The sequence below is a fragment of the Ipomoea triloba genome, chromosome 6 (assembly GCF_003576645.1).
Source record: "Ipomoea triloba cultivar NCNSP0323 chromosome 6, ASM357664v1".
NCBI lineage: Eukaryota > Viridiplantae > Streptophyta > Magnoliopsida > Solanales > Convolvulaceae > Ipomoea > Ipomoea triloba.
The window spans coordinates 5,421,556-5,445,384 of record NC_044921.1 but is presented as its reverse complement, the minus strand read 5'-3'; the positions used below and the strand labels follow the sequence as shown (position 1 = coordinate 5,445,384).

The 23,829-nt window shown below is 37.1% G+C and overlaps 2 protein-coding genes across 4 annotated transcripts; both read left to right on the top strand.

Annotated features, from left to right (window-relative positions):
- Positions 1-965: 965 nt before the first annotated feature.
- Positions 966-11,401, top strand: LOC116021702 (formin-like protein 6). Of its 2 annotated transcripts, XM_031262168.1 has the most exons (19): positions 966-1,092; positions 1,232-1,917; positions 2,744-3,444; positions 3,763-3,984; positions 4,076-5,832; positions 5,932-6,046; positions 6,502-6,573; positions 7,046-7,144; positions 7,277-7,318; positions 7,413-7,493; positions 7,608-7,658; positions 7,750-7,831; positions 8,118-8,212; positions 8,409-8,480; positions 8,594-8,710; positions 9,269-9,337; positions 9,452-9,518; positions 9,674-10,200; positions 11,088-11,401. In XM_031262168.1, the coding sequence occupies exons 2-18, from the start codon at positions 1,845-1,847 to the stop codon at positions 9,892-9,894; spliced, it is 3,936 nt and encodes a 1,311-aa protein (XP_031118028.1). In that variant the 5' UTR covers positions 966-1,092; positions 1,232-1,844; the 3' UTR covers positions 9,895-10,200; positions 11,088-11,401. The 2 variants fall into 2 exon arrangements, with proteins under 2 accessions (XP_031118028.1, XP_031118029.1); XM_031262169.1 differs by lacking the exon at positions 966-1,092 and having other exon boundaries at positions 1,800-1,917; positions 2,766-3,444.
- Positions 11,402-16,003: 4,602 nt separating this feature from the next.
- LOC116022074 (zinc finger BED domain-containing protein RICESLEEPER 2-like) lies at positions 16,004-19,161 on the top strand. Of its 2 annotated transcripts, XM_031262628.1 has the most exons (3): positions 16,004-16,207; positions 16,714-18,782; positions 18,883-19,161. In XM_031262628.1, exon 2 carries the CDS (start codon positions 17,219-17,221, stop codon positions 18,314-18,316), a length of 1,098 nt encoding a protein of 365 aa, XP_031118488.1. In that variant the 5' UTR covers positions 16,004-16,207; positions 16,714-17,218; the 3' UTR covers positions 18,317-18,782; positions 18,883-19,161. The 2 variants fall into 2 exon arrangements, with proteins under 2 accessions (XP_031118488.1, XP_031118487.1); XM_031262627.1 differs by having other exon boundaries at positions 16,004-18,782.
- The last annotated feature ends 4,668 nt before the right edge of the window (positions 19,162-23,829 follow it).

Sequence of the window (23,829 nt, the reverse complement as noted above, 5' to 3'; positions counted from 1 at the left end):
GGGGCAATTGTGTTGGTGTAAAGACAATTTTGTCCCTCCTCCCATACTCTTTGTTTTTTTTTTTAAATTTAAAAAAATTATTATTATTATTATTATTCTTTTTTTTTTAAAAAGAATTATTATTATTATTATTATTATTATTATTATTATTATTATTCCCTCCAAATGATGAATTGCAATTCATGGGATACCCCCCATGAATTGCAATTCGGTAGAGAGGAGGGGCAATTGTGTTGGTGTAAAGACAATTTTGTCCCTCTTCCCATACTCTTTGTTTTTTTTTTTCTTTAAATTTAAAAAAATTATTATTATTATTATTATTCTTTTTTTTTAAAGAATTATTATTATTGTTATTATTATTATTATTATTATTATACTTATTATTATTATTATTATTATTAGTATACTTATACTTCTTATTATTATTATTATTATTATTATTATTATTATTACAACATATACTACAACATAAGGGTATTTCTTACCTTTCAATTTCATGTACTCCTATTCTGCCTACCAAACACTGTAATTTCAATTCCTACTTATTCATTGAATTGCAATTCCACCGAATTACAATTCTTTTCTTCTCTAATTCCCTCCTCCCAACCAAACGCCCTGCCAGTTCTATCCTGGGCGCACCGCTCTAATTTGAACACAATCCTCTCTCTCTCTCTATATATATATATATATATATAAATATATATAGAATAGGGAGAGAAGGCGCCGTAAGGAAATGAATTGTCAGCTTCTTACATACTCATTCATCATTTTGAAAACAAATTGCTGTCCTTTTGTAAAATAATAAAAATATATGCATATACATTATTGATCTTGAGCCTTAGCTTGTGCATGCCTTCTTTTTATATACACTATTGTTTTCTTTTTTTTTTTTTGAAAAAATATATACTATTGTTGTTTCGTATGGAAAAAAACAAAATAATAAAACCAATAATAAGAAGAATAGCAGCCAATTCAAGAACCCACGTTCGCAGAAGATCCATCCTCCATCATCTCATTCTCTCTCTCGGCGTGACATACCCCTCTCTATCACGGTATCACCATCATCTCCATAGCCATAGTATACGGCGAATGGTATAATCTGTGTCCCTTTTCTTTTTTAAATAAATGTTTTTTTCCCTGCAATTTAGATGTTTTTCTCGGGGGGAAACACCATTTCCTTCCACCCAACAGCATGATGATCTTTCTGAATTATGAGATTGTGTTTTTTCAGGCAGATAATATTGTTCCCGATAAATGATGAATCAGTTTTGAGCATAAATCTCTATGGAAAAAAAATGGTTAATCTTCTTTCTATTCTAGCTCAAGATCTGGAAAGGAATCCCTATTGTTCTCCCTGTGGATGATGGCTTATTTATACTGCCGAAATGGAATATTGGCTGTTGCTTCCCCAAACCTTTTGTCTTGAATAGAGATAGAGATTTAGAGATGCGGGGGTCTGCATGTGAGACCTCAAAAATCATCTATTATCAACGTTAACTAAACAAACAGAATCCAGCATTGAGTCTTCTCTTTCTCTCTCTAACCCCACGCACCTCCGGGTTCCTCCCATTGAAGTGAATGTGAAGACGTGTGAGGGGGCCGGGAAACATTATTAGACACCAACGAAACGTTTCTTGAAGACCCATCCAGCAAAAACCCATGTTTTCTGGTCTGGGTGTTTCTCGAAACAACAACACGTCCCTTTCAATTGTTAGCATGCATATATATGCATCGCAATAATGCGTATATATGCATTCACATACATTCTCAACAATTGTAATATCAAATGTGGGTTCTCGTCTTCCATCTAAGATTCTTGGGGCTGATTTTCCCGGATCTTAAAGATGGCTCTTCTCCGCAAGTTTTTCTACCGGAAGCCGCCAGAGGGGCTCTTGGAGATCGCCGATAGGGTTTTTGGTATGTTGTTTTTGTCTTTTTTTTTTTTTTTCTTCCATCAATTTTTTCAAGGCTGAATCCTATATTAATGAGGTTTTGTTTTAGTGTTATTCTTTAACCTAGTTTGATTGTACTGAGGAAGGTTAAATGTTTGTTACAACATTTCAATTCTCAACTTTCTGATGCATTTTCCATATTTCGATCTCAACTTTAAGATGAATATATGCTTTTGTTAATATTGTAGTGAGATGAACTTAGGGTGTGTTTGGTTTGGGAATAGAATTGGAATGAGAATCTAATACTTGCTAATTGGAATGGATATTGGTTAAAGTATTTTGCATGTTTGGTAGTAGAGTAGAATTAGAATGATTACCATGTTTGGTTATGTATGACTCTATAATTGGAATAAATGTTTTAAAATACAAAAGCAAAAAATCAATGGAATTAATTTTAAGAGTGGCGATGAAATGAGTAGGCAATGCAGTGAGGAAGTCGATGGAGTGAGGAGAGATGAGTGAGAAGGTGACGAAATGAGGAGGGATAATGGTGAATTAATGGAATGATACCTTATTTAAACTAGGTAATAAGTTTTGTAATTATAAGGGTAATCAAATCCTATTCCTGTGTTTTAAAAAGTTGTCAACCAAACAATGTGTATGATTTTCATTCACATTCCTTATGTCTAATCCCTTGAACCAAACACACTCTTATTATTATTGTTATAATAATTTCAAATTGTATGTTATCAGAAGCTAATGTGTGTTGGATGTCATGGATTGTATGGATAGATCATAATGTGTCCAAAGATAATTATATGCTGATTCTAGCTGTTTCTTTGGCTTAACAGTCTTCGATTGCTGCTTTACCAGTGATGTTCTCAAGGATGAGGAATACGACAACTACATGGGAGTCATTGTCCATAAACTGTGCCAGCATTTGCCTGATTCCTCATTCATGGTTTTTAATTTTAGGGAAGGGGAGAACCAGAGCCAAATAGAGGCCATACTGAAGGGCTACGATATGACTGTGATCAACTATCCACACCACTATGAGAATTGCCCCATACTCACAATGGAGACGATCCATCACTTTTTGAGGTCGAGTGAGAGTTGGCTATCGCTTGGGCCTTCGAATGTGCTTTTATTGCATTGTGAGCTTGGTGGGTGGCCAGTGTTGGCCTTCATGCTCGCTGCCCTGTTGATATTCAGGAAGCAGTACAGCGGGGAGCAAAAAACGTTGGACATTATTTACAAGCAGGCGCCTCGGGAGCTTCTTCAGTTGATGTTGCCCCTGAATCCATTGCCTTCGCAATTGAGGTATCTAAGGTATGTGTCGAGGAGAAATTTGGGCTCTGAATGGCCTCCCCTCGATAGGGCGCTTACGTTAGATTACATCATCCTTCGAGACATCCCTAATGCAGATGGGGAAGGAGGGTGTCGTCCTATATTTAGAATATATGGGCAGGATCCCTTTATGGCTGCTGATCGGACTCCTAAGGTGCTCTTCTCCACGCCCAAAAAGTCCAACGCTGTTCGACACTATAAGCAGGTGGTTTCTGTCTTTTCACTTCATTGGCATAATGGCATTACATTACCCCCTTTTAAGACTTCTCTGTTGTTTGCTTTGCTATGCTATGTGACCTTATTTAGCTTGCATTGTAGCCCCGCCCCCCCCTTCTGCATATTTTCCATTTCTGATTCTTCGGTTGTGGCATGGCTAGTTTATGCTATATAGTACTTGTTTCTCATATATGTAGAGTAAACATATATAGATAGTGAAATATCATCTCTTTTATTCATTTTCTCCCGATCATTGTTTCTGATCTAATTATATTTCCTTTATGGAATGTCTCATTTTGAGTTGCAGGCAGATTGTCAGCTTGTTAAAATCGATATCCATTGTCACGTACAGGGCGATGTTGTGATCGAGTGTATCACCCTGGACGATGAACTAGAAGGGGAAGAGATGGTTTTCCGTGTCATGTTCAACACCGCATTTATTAGATCAAACATTTTGATACTTAATCGCGATGAACTTGATATTCTCTGGGATGTGAAGGACGAATTTTCAAAGGACTTCAGAGCAGAGGTATTATTTATTTCTCTGTTTCCTCCTAATTAATTTGTGATCATATAGTTGACAATTAATTGATATTTCCTTTTTCTTTGTTGAAGTAAAGGTTCTTTTCTCGGAGATGAATTCTGCTTCTTCCATGATAACGCCTACTTTTCTTGATATTGACGACCAAGGAGGAGGAGGTCTTCCTAGTGAAGCGTTTGCTAAAGTTCGAGAAATTTTTAGCAATGTGGATTGGCTAGACCCCAGAACCGATGTAGCTCTAGATATCCTTGAAATCAGAGCAGCAAACATTATTCAAGAAAGGTTGGAAAACATATCTCCCCGGCCTGCAAGAAAGGATAAACTCATCAAGAGCGCTTCAACTTTGACGAATGAAGTCATTGAGAATTTTATTTGCCAGTCACCAACAGACGAAGATTTCGAGACGAGCTTTCTTGAGTTGGCTAGAAAACTAAAGATTGGGAGCAGCACTTTTCAAGATGCTATAGAAGGGATAAACTTACCGAGGAGTACTAGTAAAAAGAACAATTCTGGAAAGTCTGGTGCACTACTAGCTGAGCTATATGAAGGAGTCACTGATGAATTGGATAGTAGTAACATTGGAGATTCATTCCCTTCACCCAAGAACACTCCAATGCTGGCTTCAAAGTTAATGGCAAACGATGATGAGACACCAAAGTCCTCACAATTAGAAAATGATACTAAGCCCCAAGATCGACAGATTCCTCTTCATGAGCCTCCTCAGTCGGAAGTCACATCTCATCCTCCACCTCCAGTCCTGCCTCCCTCGAGGTTCCATGGTAGTGGTGGATCAACAGTTGGCATTACGGCCTTGCTAAAAGAAAGCACTTCCTCAGTGACAATGTCCCCAAGGCATGCCATTTTAGCATCTGTTCCAGGTTTATTAAAGCCTTTGTCACCTAGAAAATCGTTGCTTTCCCCCCAGTTGCCATCCTCAAGTCAGTTTCCTTTGGGGACAGTACCCTCATCACAAGCAGCTGTATCTCTTATTACCAGCAAATTGGCATCTTTAATTCCACCTAGCGTGCCTCCTCCTCCTCCTCCTCCTCCTGATGGCCAGGATTCCAACAAAGTACCTGAAAGTTCTACTACTGATCCTCCCTGTGCCCCTCCATCAAGTTCAGGGATAGACCCCGTTCCTGCAGCCTCTTCCATCCCTCCACCGCCCCAACCTTGTCCACCTCCGCCACCTCCTCCCATGTCAGGATTAGATTCAGGCCATCCTCCACCTCCTCCTGCTCCTTGTCCTCCACCGCCACCTTCAGTTTCAAGTGCTAATGCTATGCCTTCAGCTCCACCGCCACCCCCTCCTCCCGGGGGTTCTACAAATACTCCACCACCACCCCCTCCTCCCGGGGGTTCTACAAATACTCCACCACCACCCCCTCCTCCTGGGGGTTCTACAAATACTCCACCACCACCCCCTCCTCCCGGGGGTTCTACAAATACTCCACCACCACCCCCTCCTCCTGGGGGTTCTACAAATACTCCACCACCACCCCCTCCTCCCGGGGGTTCTACAAATACTCCACCACCACCCCCTCCTCCTGGGGGTTCTACAAATACTCCACCACCACCCCCTCCTCCCGGGGGTTCTACAAATAATAATCCACCTGTTCCACCTCCGCCAATTGGCGGAACTCCACCAGGTGGTGGTGGAAGTATACCTCCACCTCCCATGGGTGCAAAGGGAGGGAAATTGCAGGCCCGGACAGGCGTTAAGAATCAGGGTCAGAGCAAAAGGACGCCCTTGAAACCATACCATTGGTTGAAGATAACAAGGGCTATGCAAGGAAGCCTATGGGCTGAAGCTCAGAGACCCGAGGAAGCTTCCAAGTACTGATGACTGTATTTCTTAATTTCCTTTTTCCTTCTTTTCATGCCCTCCTTTTGTTCTTGATTAACCCCAATTACTTGCTTTCTTTTCCTTGCCAGAGCTCCTGAATTTGACATGTCTGAACTTGAGAGTCTCTTCTCTGCAGCTGTTCCAAAAGCAGCTGGAAAATCAAGTCGTCGTGCTGCGGGACCAAAGTCTGATAAAGTGCAACTGGTAAGTAATCAAGAAACTTTACCTTTCTATCTCATTGTGCTGCTAGTTGCCTAGTTCTAAGTATGATAAAGTGCATTTAGTAACTGCTAAGAGTCCCACTTTGAAAATATAAGAGAGAACATATGGATTTATAAGGCCATGGATTAAACTAAGCTAATTGATTAGATATAATCTTTTAGTTTTTTATCTCATTTTTTGAAGGGTTTTTTTTTTTTTTTTTACTTGAAATGTAATGCATGTTTACATGTTTGGAACAAGAACAAAAGTTTCTTATAACAGGTAATGTCCACTGATATTCTTAGAATCTAAGGTCGGGCCAAGTTCACTCAACTGGGCTATAATGCACATGGGCCAACCTGCACTAAAACATTGAATCCAATCAAATAGCTAGTCTAACTCATGGCCTTATAAACTTATGACTCTTAACAGATATATTGATCACCTTTTTATTGCAGATTGATCTCCGAAGGGCATATAATTGTGAGATTATGCTTACAAAGGTTAAGATTCCTTTGCCAGATTTAATGGTCAGCTTGCTGAACTTTCACTCTATGTTCTACTTTGTATTTGCCTGTCCTTGAGTGACTACAGGCTTACTCTGTGTTTATTATGCCATCCATCATTAAAATAGGCGCATCCTTCAAATATTATAACTCTTTGGTTTGGTGTTTCTACTTTCCATCCCATTCTCAATTGTACATGATTTATTTTGAGCATTAGCTTTGTGCGGTTATTTCGTTCTTCACACTTTCATGTATGACTAGCAATCTTTTTTCATCTATACATACATACATACATACATATATTCACTCACACACACACACACACACACACACACACACACACACATACATATATATATAATAAGAGATATTTGCTCTCACCATATCATTATGCATTTATGCAATGCATTCCTCGCATAAATCCTGATAAATATTAGATTTAGATTGACAGAATATGACTTAATACTGATTATTACTCTGTCCTATTTATCAACAGAGTTCAGTGCTCGCTCTAGATGATTCAGCATTGGACATTGATCAGGTTGATAATCTTATAAAATTTTGTCCAACAAAGGAGGAAATGGAAGCTCTTAAGGTCAATAAATATTTTCCGATATATTCTTTATTTTTTTCCATTGATTTGCAGCATAGCTTACATTAATGAGGGTGGTATTGGATGTGCTAAAGATTCGATCATTTCATTCTTTTTTGTGTGTTCCATTTCTAGAATTACAAGGGGGAGACAGATAACCTTGGAAAATGCGAACAGGCAAGTTGTTTCTGTGGCATTTATTTGAACTGTTGTACGTATAAATCTGACGCTATCTTAGGTAATTAACATAATTTCAAAATGTCTGTGACAGTTTTTCTTAGAGCTGATGAAAGTTCCAAGGGTAGAATCCAAGCTCAGAGTCTTTTCATTTAAAATTCAATTTTGTTCTCAGGTCAGATGAAACTGTAGCCTACCTGTTATATGCTATTCGTCTTTTCTCTTAGCTTGTTTTTTCGCTAGCTAGCTAATTTTCAATATCTATTTTAAAAAAATTAAATTCTTTCAGGTTTCTGATTTAAGAAAGAGTTTGAATGTTGTGCACTCTACAGCTGATGAGGCAAGTTGTTATTATGTCCTTTTTGTTTCCTGTTATATTGCTTCTGTGAGAAACTCAGTCCTAATTGTAGTCAGTCATTTTTGTCGATCAGGTCAGAAACTCTATCAACTTGAAAAGAGTCATGCAGACCATTCTTTCATTGGGTAATGCTATGAATCATGGAACTGCAAGGGGTAAGTGCAAGATATCCATCATGTGCACGCAAAAGTTATTGAAGAAAAACAAGAAAAAAGTTGTGGGTGGGCACAAGTAGCTTAGTTGGTTCCTGGGTGGCAGATTGTAGGATTGAGCCCGCCCTGGCAACCACAGTGTGGGAGTTTCACCCAATGTGGTGGGCTCCTTGTTGGCACCAGGCACTAGTCCTCCCACCTAATGGGCCGCTGATCTTTTAATCTGCACTTGTGCATGCTTTCTCCATGCATTGGTGAGATGTGATGATTAGTATGTTTTATGCCTCAGGTTCTGCTGTTGGATTTCGATTGGATAGTCTTCTAAAACTAACTGACACACGTGCCCGTAACAACAAGATGACTCTAATGCACTATCTTTGTAAGGTACAAACAAGCATTATTCCATAATTTTATAGTGTTATTGTTTTGATCCATTTCATACTATAATACATTTTTGACTTGTTACATACAGTTTTCCTTCCGTGTTTGTTTGTTTGTGATCATAAACGTATATTATTTATCCCAATTTTCTTTTTGTTCAATGCTCTTTTTTCCCATTTAAATACCTCGATCTCTCTAGGTTCTGTCTGAAAAGCTACCAGAAGTATTGGATTTTCCTAATGACCTTGAGAGTTTAGAGGCTGCATCGAAGGTGTGCATTTGTTTGTTCTTTTTGACCCGTTGGTTGCCGCCATTGCTAACATATATAGTCTTGTACGACGTACATAGCCAGGTATGGTATATAATGCGGTCTGTTTTGTGCAGTTACAACTGAAATTTTTGGCAGAGGAAATGCAAGCCGTGAGCAAGGGGTTGGAGAAAATTCAACAGGAACTGACTGCCTCAGAGAATGATGGTCCTGTGTCAGAGAGCTTTTGCACGGTATGTATGTATGTTATGTGCTCTCTCTAGTATAGAGATAAGACGGTTTACAATCCTGACCCAAAGCGTCTTAAGGGTCCCTCCCTCCCACATTGAAAAATAAGAGAGAAACATATGGATTTATATGGCAGGCCATGTGTTAGATTAGCTAATTCATTGGATTCAGTACGTTTTTTTAATGTGGTTTGTCCTATGTGCATTATAGTCCAATTGAGTGACTTTAGCCCAATCTTAGAAGAAGATTATAACATGGTATCAGAGCATGTGAGCATATTTTTCCTTGACAGAACCTTCACAATGTCAAGTTAAATGCCTTGAACTTCATCAATCTTCTTTAGAATTCAAGGAAGCCAGTCTGCAGGGAATGAATGAACTGCATTTATTGGTTGTTATAGATCGAGGCCACTAATGCTTGCTTTATGGTAGTTTTTAGATGTGACGATTACAACTCACTCACTGTCCGTAGTAACATAATGTTTTCTATGTGTGTTTGTTTCTCTATCATACCAAACCAACATTCATGTCTACTCACTCACTCACGTGTGCTAAAATTCTCAGACTTTAAAGGATTTTCTTGGCTATTGTGAAAGCGAAGTGAAATCTCTGGCTACGTTGTATTCGGGAGTGGTAATGACTTAATGATTTTGTTATTTTCTATTGGAATAGTGTGTTCTAGAATCATTGGTTTTCGGTCAGATATGAGCACTAAATAATCTCATCATGGATGTATCTATCTTCTAGGGAAGAAATGCTGATGCTTTGGCTCTCTATTTCGGAGAAGATCCTGCACGCTGCCCATTTGAACAAGGTAGGTAACTCACTCCAATCCAATCTGTTTTAACGTACGTATCCTTACTGCATAGATCAGATCGAGGAAGTGGTTTTCTGTTAAGGTAGGATAACAGATACAATGAAGGTTCGTTTTCATTTGTTGACTCGAGAATGATATTATTGCTGCTGCAGTTGTGTCGACTCTGCTCAATTTCGTGAGGATGTTTAAAAAAGCTCATGAAGAAAACTGCAAACAGCTTGAATTTGAGAGAAAGAAAGCGGAAAAGGAAGCTGCAGAAAATGACAAGGCCAAACTAAATAATGATGCAGCTTCCAAAAACGAGTTGGGAGATGGAAAAACGAAGATGAGCAGTAGTTGCATGGGCACCGAACAATTAATACAAACAGCGTAGCATGCACAATCCTGTCTGTCATCTTCATTCACCGTTTCAATCTTAACTCTATATGTGCTCACTCGCTCTAATATAATGGACAACGTAACGTTTTGCATCAACTACATTCTACTGCAAGCTAAGCTGTCCACAAGTTACAACGATCAATATCATGGGATTTTTCATTTCATTGGCAAAGGCTACCTATTGCTGCAATGCACGGTGACTTGAAAGAGAGCGAGCCAGCCATCCAGGCATGCAACAGTAAATATATCACTAGTGACAGATTATTGACATACGATCGAAGACCTTGTAGGTTTACAACTGGTACGCCTTCTTAACCTTCCAAGTGATTCATTTGACAAAGCTGCTTATATATGAATGATTATAGTTTATGGTTACATACATATATACAAACTGTGAATAATAATCAATCTATTATCATCTCTAGAAGTTATTCTTGGAGCAGCATTATATTGGTTTAAATAGAGTACGTTCTAATCTTGCCATTTTTCACCCCTAATATTCTTCTTCACTTTGCCTACTTGCTGTTGCCACTTTGTTAACATTCAACAGAGTTAGTGAAGGAGGTAGCTAGGGATGAACGTCGAGAAATAATGGGGTGTTTGGTAAATAGTTGTTAGCTGAGTGGGTTAGTGGGCTTGACTAGTTGATAGCATTAACTGATTATAGAAAAGTGTTTCGTAAATTAGTTGTTAGCTTATAGCTGATGACATGCAAAATGACTTTCTCAAAAAACTGATCGAAAAACGTTGCTTTGAACAACTTTTTGAATTTTAGCATTTTGGAGCAATAAGTTGTTACAAAAAAGCTAATTAATCAAACACTCAAATTGGTTGTTTAACCAAGTCAAACAGCTAATAATGGTCAAATAAGCCAAAATTGGCTGATAAGCTAACTGTGTTACCAAAGCAGGACTAATATGTTTACTGGCGATTTTTGAACTAGAGGGAGGAGGGAGGGTAAGACTATCAACTATGAAGACCATAACACCAATAGGCCAGGACGGACCAAACATTGCAAAACCCCTCTGATGATCTTCTAAACACTGTTAGTTGTATATATAATCCATAATGTATAGAAATATTGATATGGAAACATTGTTTAACTCCCTCCAGTTTTCACCTGCAACTTCTTCAATTCTGTCTTTGAATATACTAATAATGTACTTCATCTCATCTCATTTGATGCAGATATATATGGAGTTGGGAAGGCATGTAGGTCAGCCACGCTCCCTCAAGGAGGTAGATTTTAGGGTTTCATTGTAAATATTTCTCTAGTTGTAATGGAATAGTCTCCCTGTGTGTGTTAGCATGTATACATATTTATATATTTCTATTTCTGGTTTGTAAAGTTGATAAGTTTTTAGATGTGTAAATAGTGTGTCAAAGATGGTGTTTTGTTATTGCACCACATGATCTCAATTACATTGATGTAAGCCTAGGTGAAAACACTAATTCTTTTTATCATTTTTTTAATGTTATTCTTTTAGGTGGCCTTCCCAAAATTCTCTCTTTCATTTGATGGCAACACATTGTTAGTACTTGTGATACTGCCCTTATGCTTTAGATGATTGGTGATTGATAGTTTTTTATTTTAGTATGCTGTAACCTATTTATAGTATCTATTTAACAATTATTGTTAAGAATAAGTGTAATTAGATTTTGATGATACCAAAAATGTGTTATGAATTTTTATTTGTAGTAAGCAATCTTCACAAGGAGGAGGAGGAGAAGAAGAAGAAGAAGAAGAAGAGGTCTGGAACGTAAAATCTATGACGTTGGGAAGGTAGATCTAAAGAAGTCCGGAACGTAAAATTGAAGAAGTCTGAAACGTAAAATTGATGAAGACCGGAAAGGAAAATTAAAGAAGTCTGGAACATAAAAGGACTAAGGAAATTAAAGTGAGGAAGGTAACCTTGAAGAAGTTAGGAAGGTTGTGATAAGTGCCAAAAAGTTTAGTATGTGAGAGGTAAAATTGGCCTTTGATCATGAGTATTTTGGATTATATTGAGTGGAAAAGATGACAAATGGACACATATCATATGTTGTTGTATGGTCAAAGAAGGGGACATACATTGTGATGTTCTGTAGGGATCAAGGGCCAAGATGGATGAAAAGAAGGAGAAAAGCTCAAGAGCTGCACTCAGGTGGAGTCCACGACACGATCCACGAACGTGGATCAGCTCTTGGATGGAGGTCAGATCGCACCCTGAAGTCAGTGTATAAGTGGCATTGTCCACGACCTAATCCACGATCGTGGATGGGTTGTGGATAGGGTCATTTAATCTAGGCGCGGGAAGTTTAAATGGGAGTTCTTTTGGCTGAAAACATATCATGTTTTTATCTTGTTCTTAGCTTAGTTCATAAATTGAGAGCTGTAGAGAGAGAAAGGAGAACACTCTAGAGAGGAGTAGCAATTGTAGATTTCTTGATCAATTGAAGACTTTACGTTGGATTGGGATTCAATTTCGGTATTTTTTCATTAATTACATTTTAATTTAAGCTTGATTTTACATTCAATTGCTTTTATTATTGATTGGAAATTGAAGTAGGGTTTGTTGAAGCCACATGTTGATGTGTAGCTAATTAGATAGGGATTGGATTGGATTTTCCTAAGTTGTTGCATTATAATTTCTCAATTGATCAAAAATAGTTGAATTGATGCTTTATGCGCCTCTATGTTGCATGCATTCTCCATCACGATCCTAATGTGTTGTAAGCCTCAATAGATTAGGACTCTTAGCTTGCTAACTTGACAAGAGATTGTGAGTTTGCAATAGCCTAGCTTGTGTGCAATTCATGCCCTACGATTCGAAATGACTAGGTCCGAAAGAAGTGGTAGACAAAGTGTTTGTGAAAATGCCCTAGCTGATTGAGGATGTAGGAGTCCAAGTTCTACGCAACTTGGTGTTATGCCTTTCATCTTCCTTAGATTTCATAATGTGTTCAATCAATTCTACCTCTAAAACAATGAATGCAAGCTTGGGAAAGCTAATCCAATCCTAGTTACTTTTCATTGCTAGCCTTGTGTACATTGCCACTTGATTCGAAACTTGTTCAGTACAATGACTCTTGTCACCTCTTGTGACCACTTGTCTATGCATTCGTAGTAACAATTGCTAAATCTCTCCAATTTGTCATCCTTGTGAGACGATATCAACCCGAGGATCACATCCTAAATTTTAACTTTGACAAGATTTCTATTTGTCGGGTTGATTTGGGAAGGTAACCTTGAAGAAGTTAGGAAAGTTGATCAAGAAAGGTTGATTCAAGGAAAGTTGATCAAGGAAGGTTGATTTAGGAAGGTTGATTCAAGGAAAGTTGATTCATGGAGTTAGGAAGGTTGATCAAGGAAGATTAATTGAGGAAGTTTATTCAAGGAAGGTTGATTCAAGGAAAGTTGATCAAGGAAGGTTGATTCAAGGAGTTAGGAATGTTGATCAAGGAAGATTAATTGAGGAAGTTTGATCAAGGAGCGTTGATTCAAGGAAGGTTAATCAAGGAAAGTTGATCAAAGAAAGTTGGTTTAGGAAAGTAAAAAGCAATGAAGTTAGGAAAGTAAGATGAAGAGGCTAGGAAGGTGATTCGGAAAGTAAAATTCGAACTGCTACAGTGAACGAAACGTAAATGCGACCATGACTTGCTACCGTACCTAGAAGATGAAGAATTTTGAAGGTGGATCGAAAGGTTAAATTAACACCAGAACATAAGTGACCTGCTATAGTGAGCGGAATGTAAATGCTACAGTGAACGGAACGTAAATGCTACAGTGATTTGCTACAGTACTATTGCTACAATAACGACGAAAAATTACTCAGATAAAAGTGACTCAATGGGAGGTAAACTATCAAGAATCTATCATGAAGAAAGTCAAGAAAGGTCACAAGAAGTCTACAAATTTAGTGTTGATGATGTCATTACTTACCTAAGAATCAACCAAGGAATTGATTAATACTTTAGCAATGCTGGAGATGTCTTTCAAGACAAAAGGAAGGCATGTGATACAATATTATATTTGGAGAATTCAAGTAAGGCTAAAAGAAAAATTAGGAGAATCAACTTTTGCAAAAGGTAAAGAATGGGTTTGGAGTATTATATTCAAGTTGAGGAACCCAAGAAAATGGATGAGAGGACAAGTCCATTACCAAGACTAATTGGCCTGCACAAGATTAGCATGCTACAAGAAATGCATGTGTGATTAAGGGAAGTGGAATACTTTACTCTCCACTTCAAACGGCATTGTCTGATCAAGAAGGTGGAGCCCACTACAATTAACAACTTAGAAAATTTGTCATTCTCCAATGGACAAATTTTCTACTTATTCTATATATACATCTGATGAAGACCTTGCGAAGCAGAGCTTGACGAGTCTGAAGAAAATTCAAAAAGATCAAGAAGTTCAAGAAAATTAGCAAGAAACATACGTATTACTTAGAAAAGAGGTGAGCAAAAGCTTAAGAAGGATTCTTTAGAAATCTAATCTAGAAAAAGAGAGACTACTCAAAGCTGCACAGATTATCTAGAGTGCTTAGTCTCAAGTTGGAGAAAAGAGGATACTTGTTTGTTATCAACAATCTCTACTAGGATAAGTAGAAAGAGGCGGAGTAACAATTGAAGTATGTTGTGAAAAACCTGAGGCTTGAGGCTGACTTGGTGATCAAAGCTCAAGTGTTCTTTATTGTAATGAAGGGAGTTAATGCAATCTTCCTAAGGATTTTTTAGGAGAAGAGTGGACGTAGGCTCGGGTTTGGTCGAACCACTTAAAAATCTCTGTGTCTCTCTTACTTACTGCATTTACATTCCTGTGATTATTTACTAACATTATCCATACTCACAGCACACAACACAAATTTTCTAAGACACAATAATTATAGCTGTTGCATAATCACTCACTCTGATTTAATTCTAATATTGGAGTGAGATTTAGTAAAAAGAGTGTAAAAGTCTATTCACACCCCTCCCCCCTTCTAGACTTTTACCGTGTCTTAACCGAGACGAAGAATTATGTTAACTGATAGTTAATACCAAGAAATTTAATGTTTTCTATCATGATTCTTACGGCGTGTTTGGTTCATAAAAAAAACTAATTGAGAAGGAATGAAATTTAAATTTTATGGAAGAAATTACTGAAAATATTGATTTCATTTTTTGATTGATTTTTGAATTATATGGAAGGAGACTAATATACTCTTAAACAATAATAATGATAACAAAAGTATTAGTAATTTATATATTAAAATATTATAAATTTTGAAATTTTAAATTAAAACATTATAATTATATATTATATTATAATAATATAATAAATATTTAAATAAGCATTATTTGATAACTTTCATCTCTAAACTATGCTAGTTTAGTCATGCCAGGTATAATAATATAGAACGGAACAGGAAATGATAATATTATTGATTAGGGCATGAGACCCAAGGGACTAATAAATAAATAACAAGGAATACCCAACTATACTGCATCTAAGACTCGAACCCAGGCACACTCGCAAGAGGAAGGAAGACTTGACCACTTAGCTAAGAAATTGGTCATGATCTGAGGGATGATTTGCTTGGACCAGACCCGCTTTATACACGGTAGATGGACTCCCGAACACCCTCAGCGTGTAAGGTATCAAGATGGCTCCAACCCCCACTAGACACACGTCCCACGTCTCCTCTCCACGACATCCTGAGCCTGCGGTCAAACCCGGAAGAATAGGGCACAAAGGAAGAACGACCACGCCACCCACGTGCAAGAGGCGCGGGATTGCACCTGGTAGCGACCGACTAGCCGCCACGAGGCGCGATCGGTAGGGGTGGGAATAGGTCAGGCCTGGCTTGTTTAGTAAAAAGATCAGGCCTACGCCTATTTAGAAGCCTATTAATGTAAATAGACACATGCCTATATGTAAAGGCCTGGCCTATGAGCATGCATGCTTTTATATATTTATATATATATATCTATATATATATATATATATATATATATATAATTTATATCTATTATATTACATTTTATATCTAATATCTTTTTATATTTATAATATAAACCCACTATATATAGACTTAACCAAATAACCCTAAATCAGTAAATCCCTAATACACATTCGGACATTCCCAATTCACCAATTGCACGGACCCTTGTCGCTCGACAGCTCGTGTGGAGTGCGGACATAGAGGCGACAGTCGACGACTCGACGGAGACCTACAAGCTACAACGTCGACCTTGCGAGTTGCAGCGGAGACCTACAGCGGCGAGCCGGCGACCTTGCGACTTGCGACGAGGCGGTGAGGCGGCGTGGCTACACTCCCTACGAGGTTAGTGTTGTTTGCTGTCTGCTCTTTGCGTTACTGTGTGTCTGCTGTCTGCTATTGCTCTTCAAGTGCTGTCTATTGCTAGAAAAAAAAATCTATTGCCTGTGACTTTGTGATTGTGAGTGTTTGCTGATGTATATTGTTGTGAGTTTGCTGATGTATACTACTGCGTGTCTGCTATCTACTGATGCATATTGCTGTGGCTTATGACTCTGTGAGTGTCTGCCGATGTATGTTGCTAGAAAAAAAAATTATCTATTGAGTGTTGTCTGATGTTTGCTGGGACCTGTGGCTCTATGAGTGTCTGCTTATGTATATTGGTAGAAAAAAAATTATCTATTGAATGTATATTGTCTGTTGGGATTTGCTGCTAATACTAGAAATTGTGCTAGAAATTGGATGTATATTGTTTGCTGGGATTTGCTGCTAGAAATTACTTACCTTGTTGTTTAGTAATTAGTAAAGTCATTTGGAGATTTGTTTAGTAATTAATGTTAGATACTTTATAGGATGACAAGTAACAATACAAATGAATATATTCCTGAACAAGTTAACATGCAAGTTACAATTACAACTCCATCAATTTCTTCAAGTCAACCAATTGAAAGTAACAATTCTGAAGAAGTCAGTAGGGGTGAACTTGATAATGATTCAATCATAACAAAAAAGCGGCGAAAAAATTCAACAGTATGGAATGATTTTGAAGAAATTGAACTTGATAATGGTACAAAGAAAGCAATGTGCTTGTACTGTAAGGATAAATTATCTACTGGGGAAAGGGGTGCAAGCATTGGCCATCTTAAGAGGCACTCAGAGATTTGCTTGCAGAAAAAATTGCATGTCTCTCGAGAAAATAAGTAAACAACGCTACAATTTCGCCTGCCTACTGAATCGGGAGGAAATCCTTTTATTATTCCTGGTGGTAAATACTCCAATGAAAAGATGAGAGGGATTATTGCTAGTGCAATCATGGTGCATGAGTGACCATTTAGCATCGTAGAGGATGTCGTGTTCATGTGGGCTTTTGAATATGCAAATTCAAATTTCAGAAAAGTCATTCGTAAAATAGCAAGAAGCGATTGTTTGCAATTGTATGAAGCTGAAAAGAATACTTTGAAAAAGATTTTGAGTAATGTGAGTAAGGTTAGCATTACAACAGACATGTGGAAGTCAAGTCACCAAGTAGTTGAGTACATGGTTGTAATGAGTCATTTTGTTGATTCAAGTTGGAACCTTCAGAAGAGAGTTTTGAATTTTGTCAAAGTGCCTCCTCCTCGATGGGGAACAGATATAGCAAATGCTATTTTCAAGTGTTTGAGAGGATGGGGTATTGAGAATAAAATATTCTCAGTAATCGTTGACAATGCATCTTACAATGACTCTTGTGTAAGAAGTTTGAAAGAAAATATGTCATTGAGCAGTAAGATGGTACTTGATAAACAATTATTCCATGTTAGATGTTGTGTTCACATTCTGAATTTGTTTGTGCAAGATGGCCTTAGTACTATTAAAGATGTCATTCTCAATGTTCGTGAAAGTGTCAAGTTCATAAATTCTTTGGATGCAAAGCTAAAATCATTTCATGAAGTTGTTGAATTAAAAGGATTGAAAGAGAGGAAACTTTTTCTTGATTGTCCAATAAGATGGAACTCTACATACTTGATGTTGTGTACTGCGGCTAAATTTAAACATGCCTTTTCATATTACAATGAAAAAGATCCACATTATAAGTATGCACCATCATTTGAGGATTGGGACAAGATTAAGAATGTTTGTCAACTTTTGGAGGTTTTTAACGATGACACACATGTCATATCAGGTAGTGATTACCCTACTTCTAACTTGTATCTTGCTGAAATTCAAATGGTGAAAAAGGTTATTGATAATGCAGCTGAGTCTTTTGATATGTTCATGAGTGAGATGACAATACCTATGAAAGCAAAATTTGATAAATATTGGGGGGAATGTAATATGCTAATGTCTATTGCATGTGTTTTAGATCCAAGGATGAAGTTAAATGGTATTAAGATAACTTTTCCCTTGTTGTATAAAACACAAAGTGATGTTGAAAAGAATGTGAAAAAGGGTGAAAATATAATGGCATTAGAATAATTATATCTTGATTATGTGAACTTGTATAGTCAAGATGCTTCCTCTACTAGTGGACATAGTGAATTCAATGTTGAAAGCACCACTGTGGTTCATGGTGTGCGACAAATGGATAAAAGGATGCAAGAGATATTGACTATGGTCCACCGAAGTCAATCAATTCCTCTTACGAAATCAAAGTTGGAGACTTATCTTGAGGAAAGTCTTGTTATTCATTCTTCTTCTTCATCATCTTTTTGTGCCCTGGGGTGGTGGAAAGATAACAGTTTAAAGTTTAAAGTTTTGTCATAGATGGGTTCTAATATACTAGATGTTCCTATTTCAAGTGTGGCATCTGAATCCACATTTAGTGTCGGGGGAAGGGTGATTGATGAATATCGTGCTAGCTTAAATGAACAATCTATTGAAGCTCTTATTTGTGGTGGAGATTGACTTTGTAACAGGTATGGGCTGAAGAAAAAAAAAGAAGGTAACAATCTTATTTTATATTACTACTTATTTAAAGTTTAATGTTTTATCTTGTAATGGACTTAGTTATTTATTACCATTTTTTTATTGTGCTTGTGTAGGAGGATTTTGGATAAGAGGAGATTATGCTTAAGCTGTGACTTGTTTCATTTTATGTTTGAATATTATTATGTTTACATTGTTGTTATTATGTTTCTATTGTGAATTTAAACTTTTGTTGTTGTTAAACTTGTGTTTCTGTAGTTGTGTTAATCCATTGGACTTTTGTATTATGGACTTGTGGTACAGAACTTGTATTGTTGAATTTTGTATTACGAACTTTTACTTATGGTGTTGGATATTGTATTATGAAATATGAATTTTTATAGTTTTGTACGTCATTCATTTTGAAATATAAACTTAGGTATTTTTTGTAAATTTTTTACAGGAAAGCTTAAAAATGTAGGCCTTAAATAGGCTCAAAACCTATTTAGGATCTATTTACAAGCTTTATTAAAAACCTATATGTTAAATAGATTTTTAAACATGCTTCAGGCTAGGCTAGACCAACTGTAGGCTCAGGCTTAGGCTTTAGATTTCCATAGTAGGCTCAGGCCTAAATTTCTAAAGTCTGGCTCGGCCTAGCCTATTTCCACCCCTAGCGATCGGGCGTGCTGGTCGGACGAAGTGGGGCGCGACCAGCGCGCCTAGGGCGTCGGGCGGTGATTGCCCCCACGGCGCCCCTATCGGGGCAGTGGCGGGTGGTGCTCCGACTAGCCTCCCCGGGCGCGCACTGATCATTCTCCTGACTTGCACCATCCTTATTAGGCTTGCCTTCCGCCACTTCTGACTTATTGGGCTTGGCCCCAACCGCAAAAATTTTGGGCCTATACCCCATAACCCCATCATTCCCAAATACCATGGAATAAAAGATAAGTAGTATATAAGATGAGCAAAGAAAATATTTTCCTCATATATGAGGAATTCAAGTTCTTTTGGAAAAAAATTTCAATGAACCAAACAAAACTATAATTCAATTTTCCTCAACTTTTAAGAATTTTACTTCCTCGTAAAAAAAAAATTAAACGAACCAAATGCCCGCATATGGTTTTGAAGGATGAAAATAGAACCTGTTTGAGATGATCTTGAATTGACGAGACAAATCTTGTTTGCTGTAACGTATTTTGAATGGTTGATTGTCAAATTAGAACGGTATTAGGAGGATGAATAAAATTACTTATGGCCATAAGTTTCTTAATTTTATATTGAATGAATGTGTGGTATACTAGAATGAAAGTATTAAAATAAATGAATGAGATTAAGAAATTGAATACTTTAGGAATATAATCAATCCAGTGGCACCAAGGTTACACCCTTATATGGGAGGTTGTGGGTTTGAGTTTTAGTGAAGGCGATATTGACTTTTTGTGCTTCAATAGGGTGAGAAAGTAATTATGAACAGATACTTCATTATAATAGAGTCAGTAGTATTTAAAAAAATAATAATCTTGTGATTGATATAAGTCAAAAATTGGAATTAGACACCAAAGTGGAATGAATATAAAAAGTCCAAAATGGTAAATATCATAAACACAAATGTTGTATCAAAATCACTTGACTACATACTTTACATTATTATGGAGTTAATACTCAATTTGGTCCTTGATTATAGTTGTTTTTTTTCCAATTCAGTCCTAATTAAATGACTTTTTGTGCTTAGTTAGGTCCTCGACTTGAATGATTTTACCCAATTGAATCATCTACTATTAAAATCAATGACTATATCGATAAAAACCAATATAGTCGATGACTACACTGAGTAAAATAGCTATAGTCGAAAACCAGTTTGGGTAAAAAATACTATAACTGAGGACTGAATTGAATATTAATAAAGATGAAATTACAAAACTATCTTAACAGATGACTTAATTGGGTAAAAATATCAAAGTCAAGGACCTAATTAAGCATGTACAAAAAGTTGTTTAAGACTAAATAATAAAAAAAAACCACTATAGTCGACGACTAAATTTAGTATTTACACCATTATTATATTTTGAAAGTTCCATTTGTTGACTTAGGCAATGCTTGGAAACTCAAAAAATGATTTCTGGAAATCATTTTCTGGGCTTTCTATGTTTGGCAAAGGAGGAAAAACTAAAGTCAACGAAAAATGAGGATGACTCAAAGTTAAAATAGCATTGTTTTTCCTGAAAACAACTTCCCCCCATTTTTGGGGGAAGTCATTTTCCAGAGCCAACCACGTCTTCATTCTTCTTTTCCCAACCTTTCTTCCCCCAAACCCTACCAGCCAACCGCAGTCGCCCTCGCTGCCAGCTGTCGTCACACCCCAAACCCGGCAAGGTCATCACCGTTCATAACACCTAGGTTGTCGCCGTCACCACGCCTAGCGCAACCACCTTGTTGCCAACCGTCATTGCCCTCGCTACCAACAGCCGTCGCACCCCAAACTCAGCCAAGTCGTCGCAATCGTCATGCCTAGCACCACCATTGATCACCACACCGAGCTCCCACCGAGCCAACTGTCGATCTTCACGCCGAGCTCTTACCGTTGTCGCCCAGCCAACTTCTTCGCTATTATTGCTGGGGAGAATATTAGGTAGGGATTTGGAGTTGTGGGTTTAACTACACGGTTGTGGATTATGGGCTTAAAGTTTTAATAAAAATAATAATAATAATAATAATAATAATAATAATAATAATAATAATAATAATAATGTATATTTTAAATATTTAAAATTAAAAATAATTCTGATCATTTTTCAGAAAATGAACCAAACACATCAAAACAATTTTCTAGGAAGCAACCAAACACGGGAAAATAAAATGTTTAATGAAAAATAACTCATTTTTCGTATTTTCCAAACACCTTAGTGTTTTTGGATGCGTCATCTAAATCGTTGGAGTATTTTATGGCTATCTATCTCTAGCTAAGATTGAGTGGGAGTCTATGCATACATGTTGGTTCATGACCAGTTGCTTATATATACCGTTTTGAAAATTGAGGGGTAACATTTACACTTGGGAGAGACAATATATGTATGCTTTTGAAAATTAAGGGGCAACATTTACATCACTAATAATTCAGGGAGGGGCAACATTTACACTTGGGAGAGACAATATATGTATGATTTTGAAAATTAAGGCACAACATTTACACCACTAATAATTTAGGAGTGATAATGATAATTGACATATTATAAAAGCACATAAATTACAATTTTCTCATTTTAAATTTCTTTGCATTTTTTACTTCTGCATATATAGTATTTTGATTTGATTTTTTATTGAAATTATGTAATACAGATATATAACATAATATAAATCAATTTAAGAAGTGCCAAAATAAGTACACAGTTGAATTTGATAACGCAGTTGGAGAACACCTCCTAATCTGCGGGGCCACGCCCAAACTTTTTCACTAAAGCTCAACCCGCTGGTTTTTACAATTACAAGGTTCAATGAATTACAAAACTAGGTCTAGCACCTATTTAAACATTAACCTTATAAAACAACTCTATGAAAAAGTTACACGTACAGTTTGAACTAATTCTACCAATTAAACAAACTGTAACCAACCTGGATTTTAACACAGCTTGTACTGAAATAATTTGGAGCTGATTTCTCCGGATAGTACGCCAATCTTTCCCTGTATTGAAGTTTCTTCGCAGCACCTTTGTGACTGTATATCTATATTTTGAACTATGAAACTTCGATCTTCTCCATTATGAATGAGCCCTATTTATAGTATTGCGCCAATTCCCTTTTCTCTTTGATTCCGCCACCCACGTCTCCGCTAACACATGATGCATTCCATGATCTTCTTTTGTTTTCACTTCAACCATATTACGTGCATTTCCAATTCATTTTGCGCCACATATATTCACACGCGTATTCCTTGTTTTGCGCCAAGCTTACCCATGAATGCATTGCATTTCATTTTTTCTCTACACATTATTTCATTTTGCTATTTCCATTTCCACTTTCTCATGCATTTTGTTTACTTTGTTTGATATATATGCCAACTCAATCATTAATTATACATAGTGCATGCATTAGGTACGTAGTATATATATTATATATACTAAAAATCTCCCCCTTTGGCATATGTTGATCAAACAAACAACATGGCAATTCTCCCCCACAATTCATACGCACTCTCCCCCTTAATTCATAGCATGTCTCCCCCTTTTGATAAACATTAGCCAAAGGTAACATAGCAACAATAATATGTATTGAATAATGCAAGAAAATTCAACTATGAGCATGCAATTGATAAGATGTGGATAGATACTGAAATTTGAGAATTTCACAAAGGGAGGATATGTAAGAGGTATATCATCATGAGAGCCCCATAAGTATAATGATAAAGCACGGAAATAACAACACTGGAAAGCTTTCACACCAGACTCTTCTCAGGTCCTTTTGGAACCATATTAAGTACCGGGTAGCCCTCTTCCAGGTAACCAGTTTAAGGAATACTTTTCACTAGATAGCTTTCACTCCGGGCTGTTTTAGGGTCCTTTTGAACCGTAGCAGACACCGGGTAGCCCTCTTCTAGGTAAGTATGTCAGAAATGTTAATGGAGCGCTTTACACTAGACAGCTTTCACTCCGGGCTGTTCTAGGGTCCTTTTGAACCGTAGCAGACACCGGGAAGCCCTCTTCTAGGTAATCAAGAAAAGTATCCACTGGTAAGAATGTGTTTGAGAGGATGGAGCAATCATAAAATCCATACAAACTTCAAGTGTAATATGTGTAGTACGAGTAGAAAATCAAGAACTTAGGACTATTATGATGAGCATGAAGTTGAGTGGGAAACGAGCAACAAGCTTTTTGAATCAGTTCAAGAGAACTATCCACAAGCTATCAATAAAATGCTCTAGATGAACTACTTGCAAAACTCAACACTACTACTGAAAACTAAATATTACTAGTGAACTAACCCTCAATAGAACATGGACTGATCTGTAGAATCAACTGACTATGCAAAACCTGAGGAAGTGACAACTTAATTGTTTGGATTTGGTTCGTTGGGTCTTGGCAGTCTAT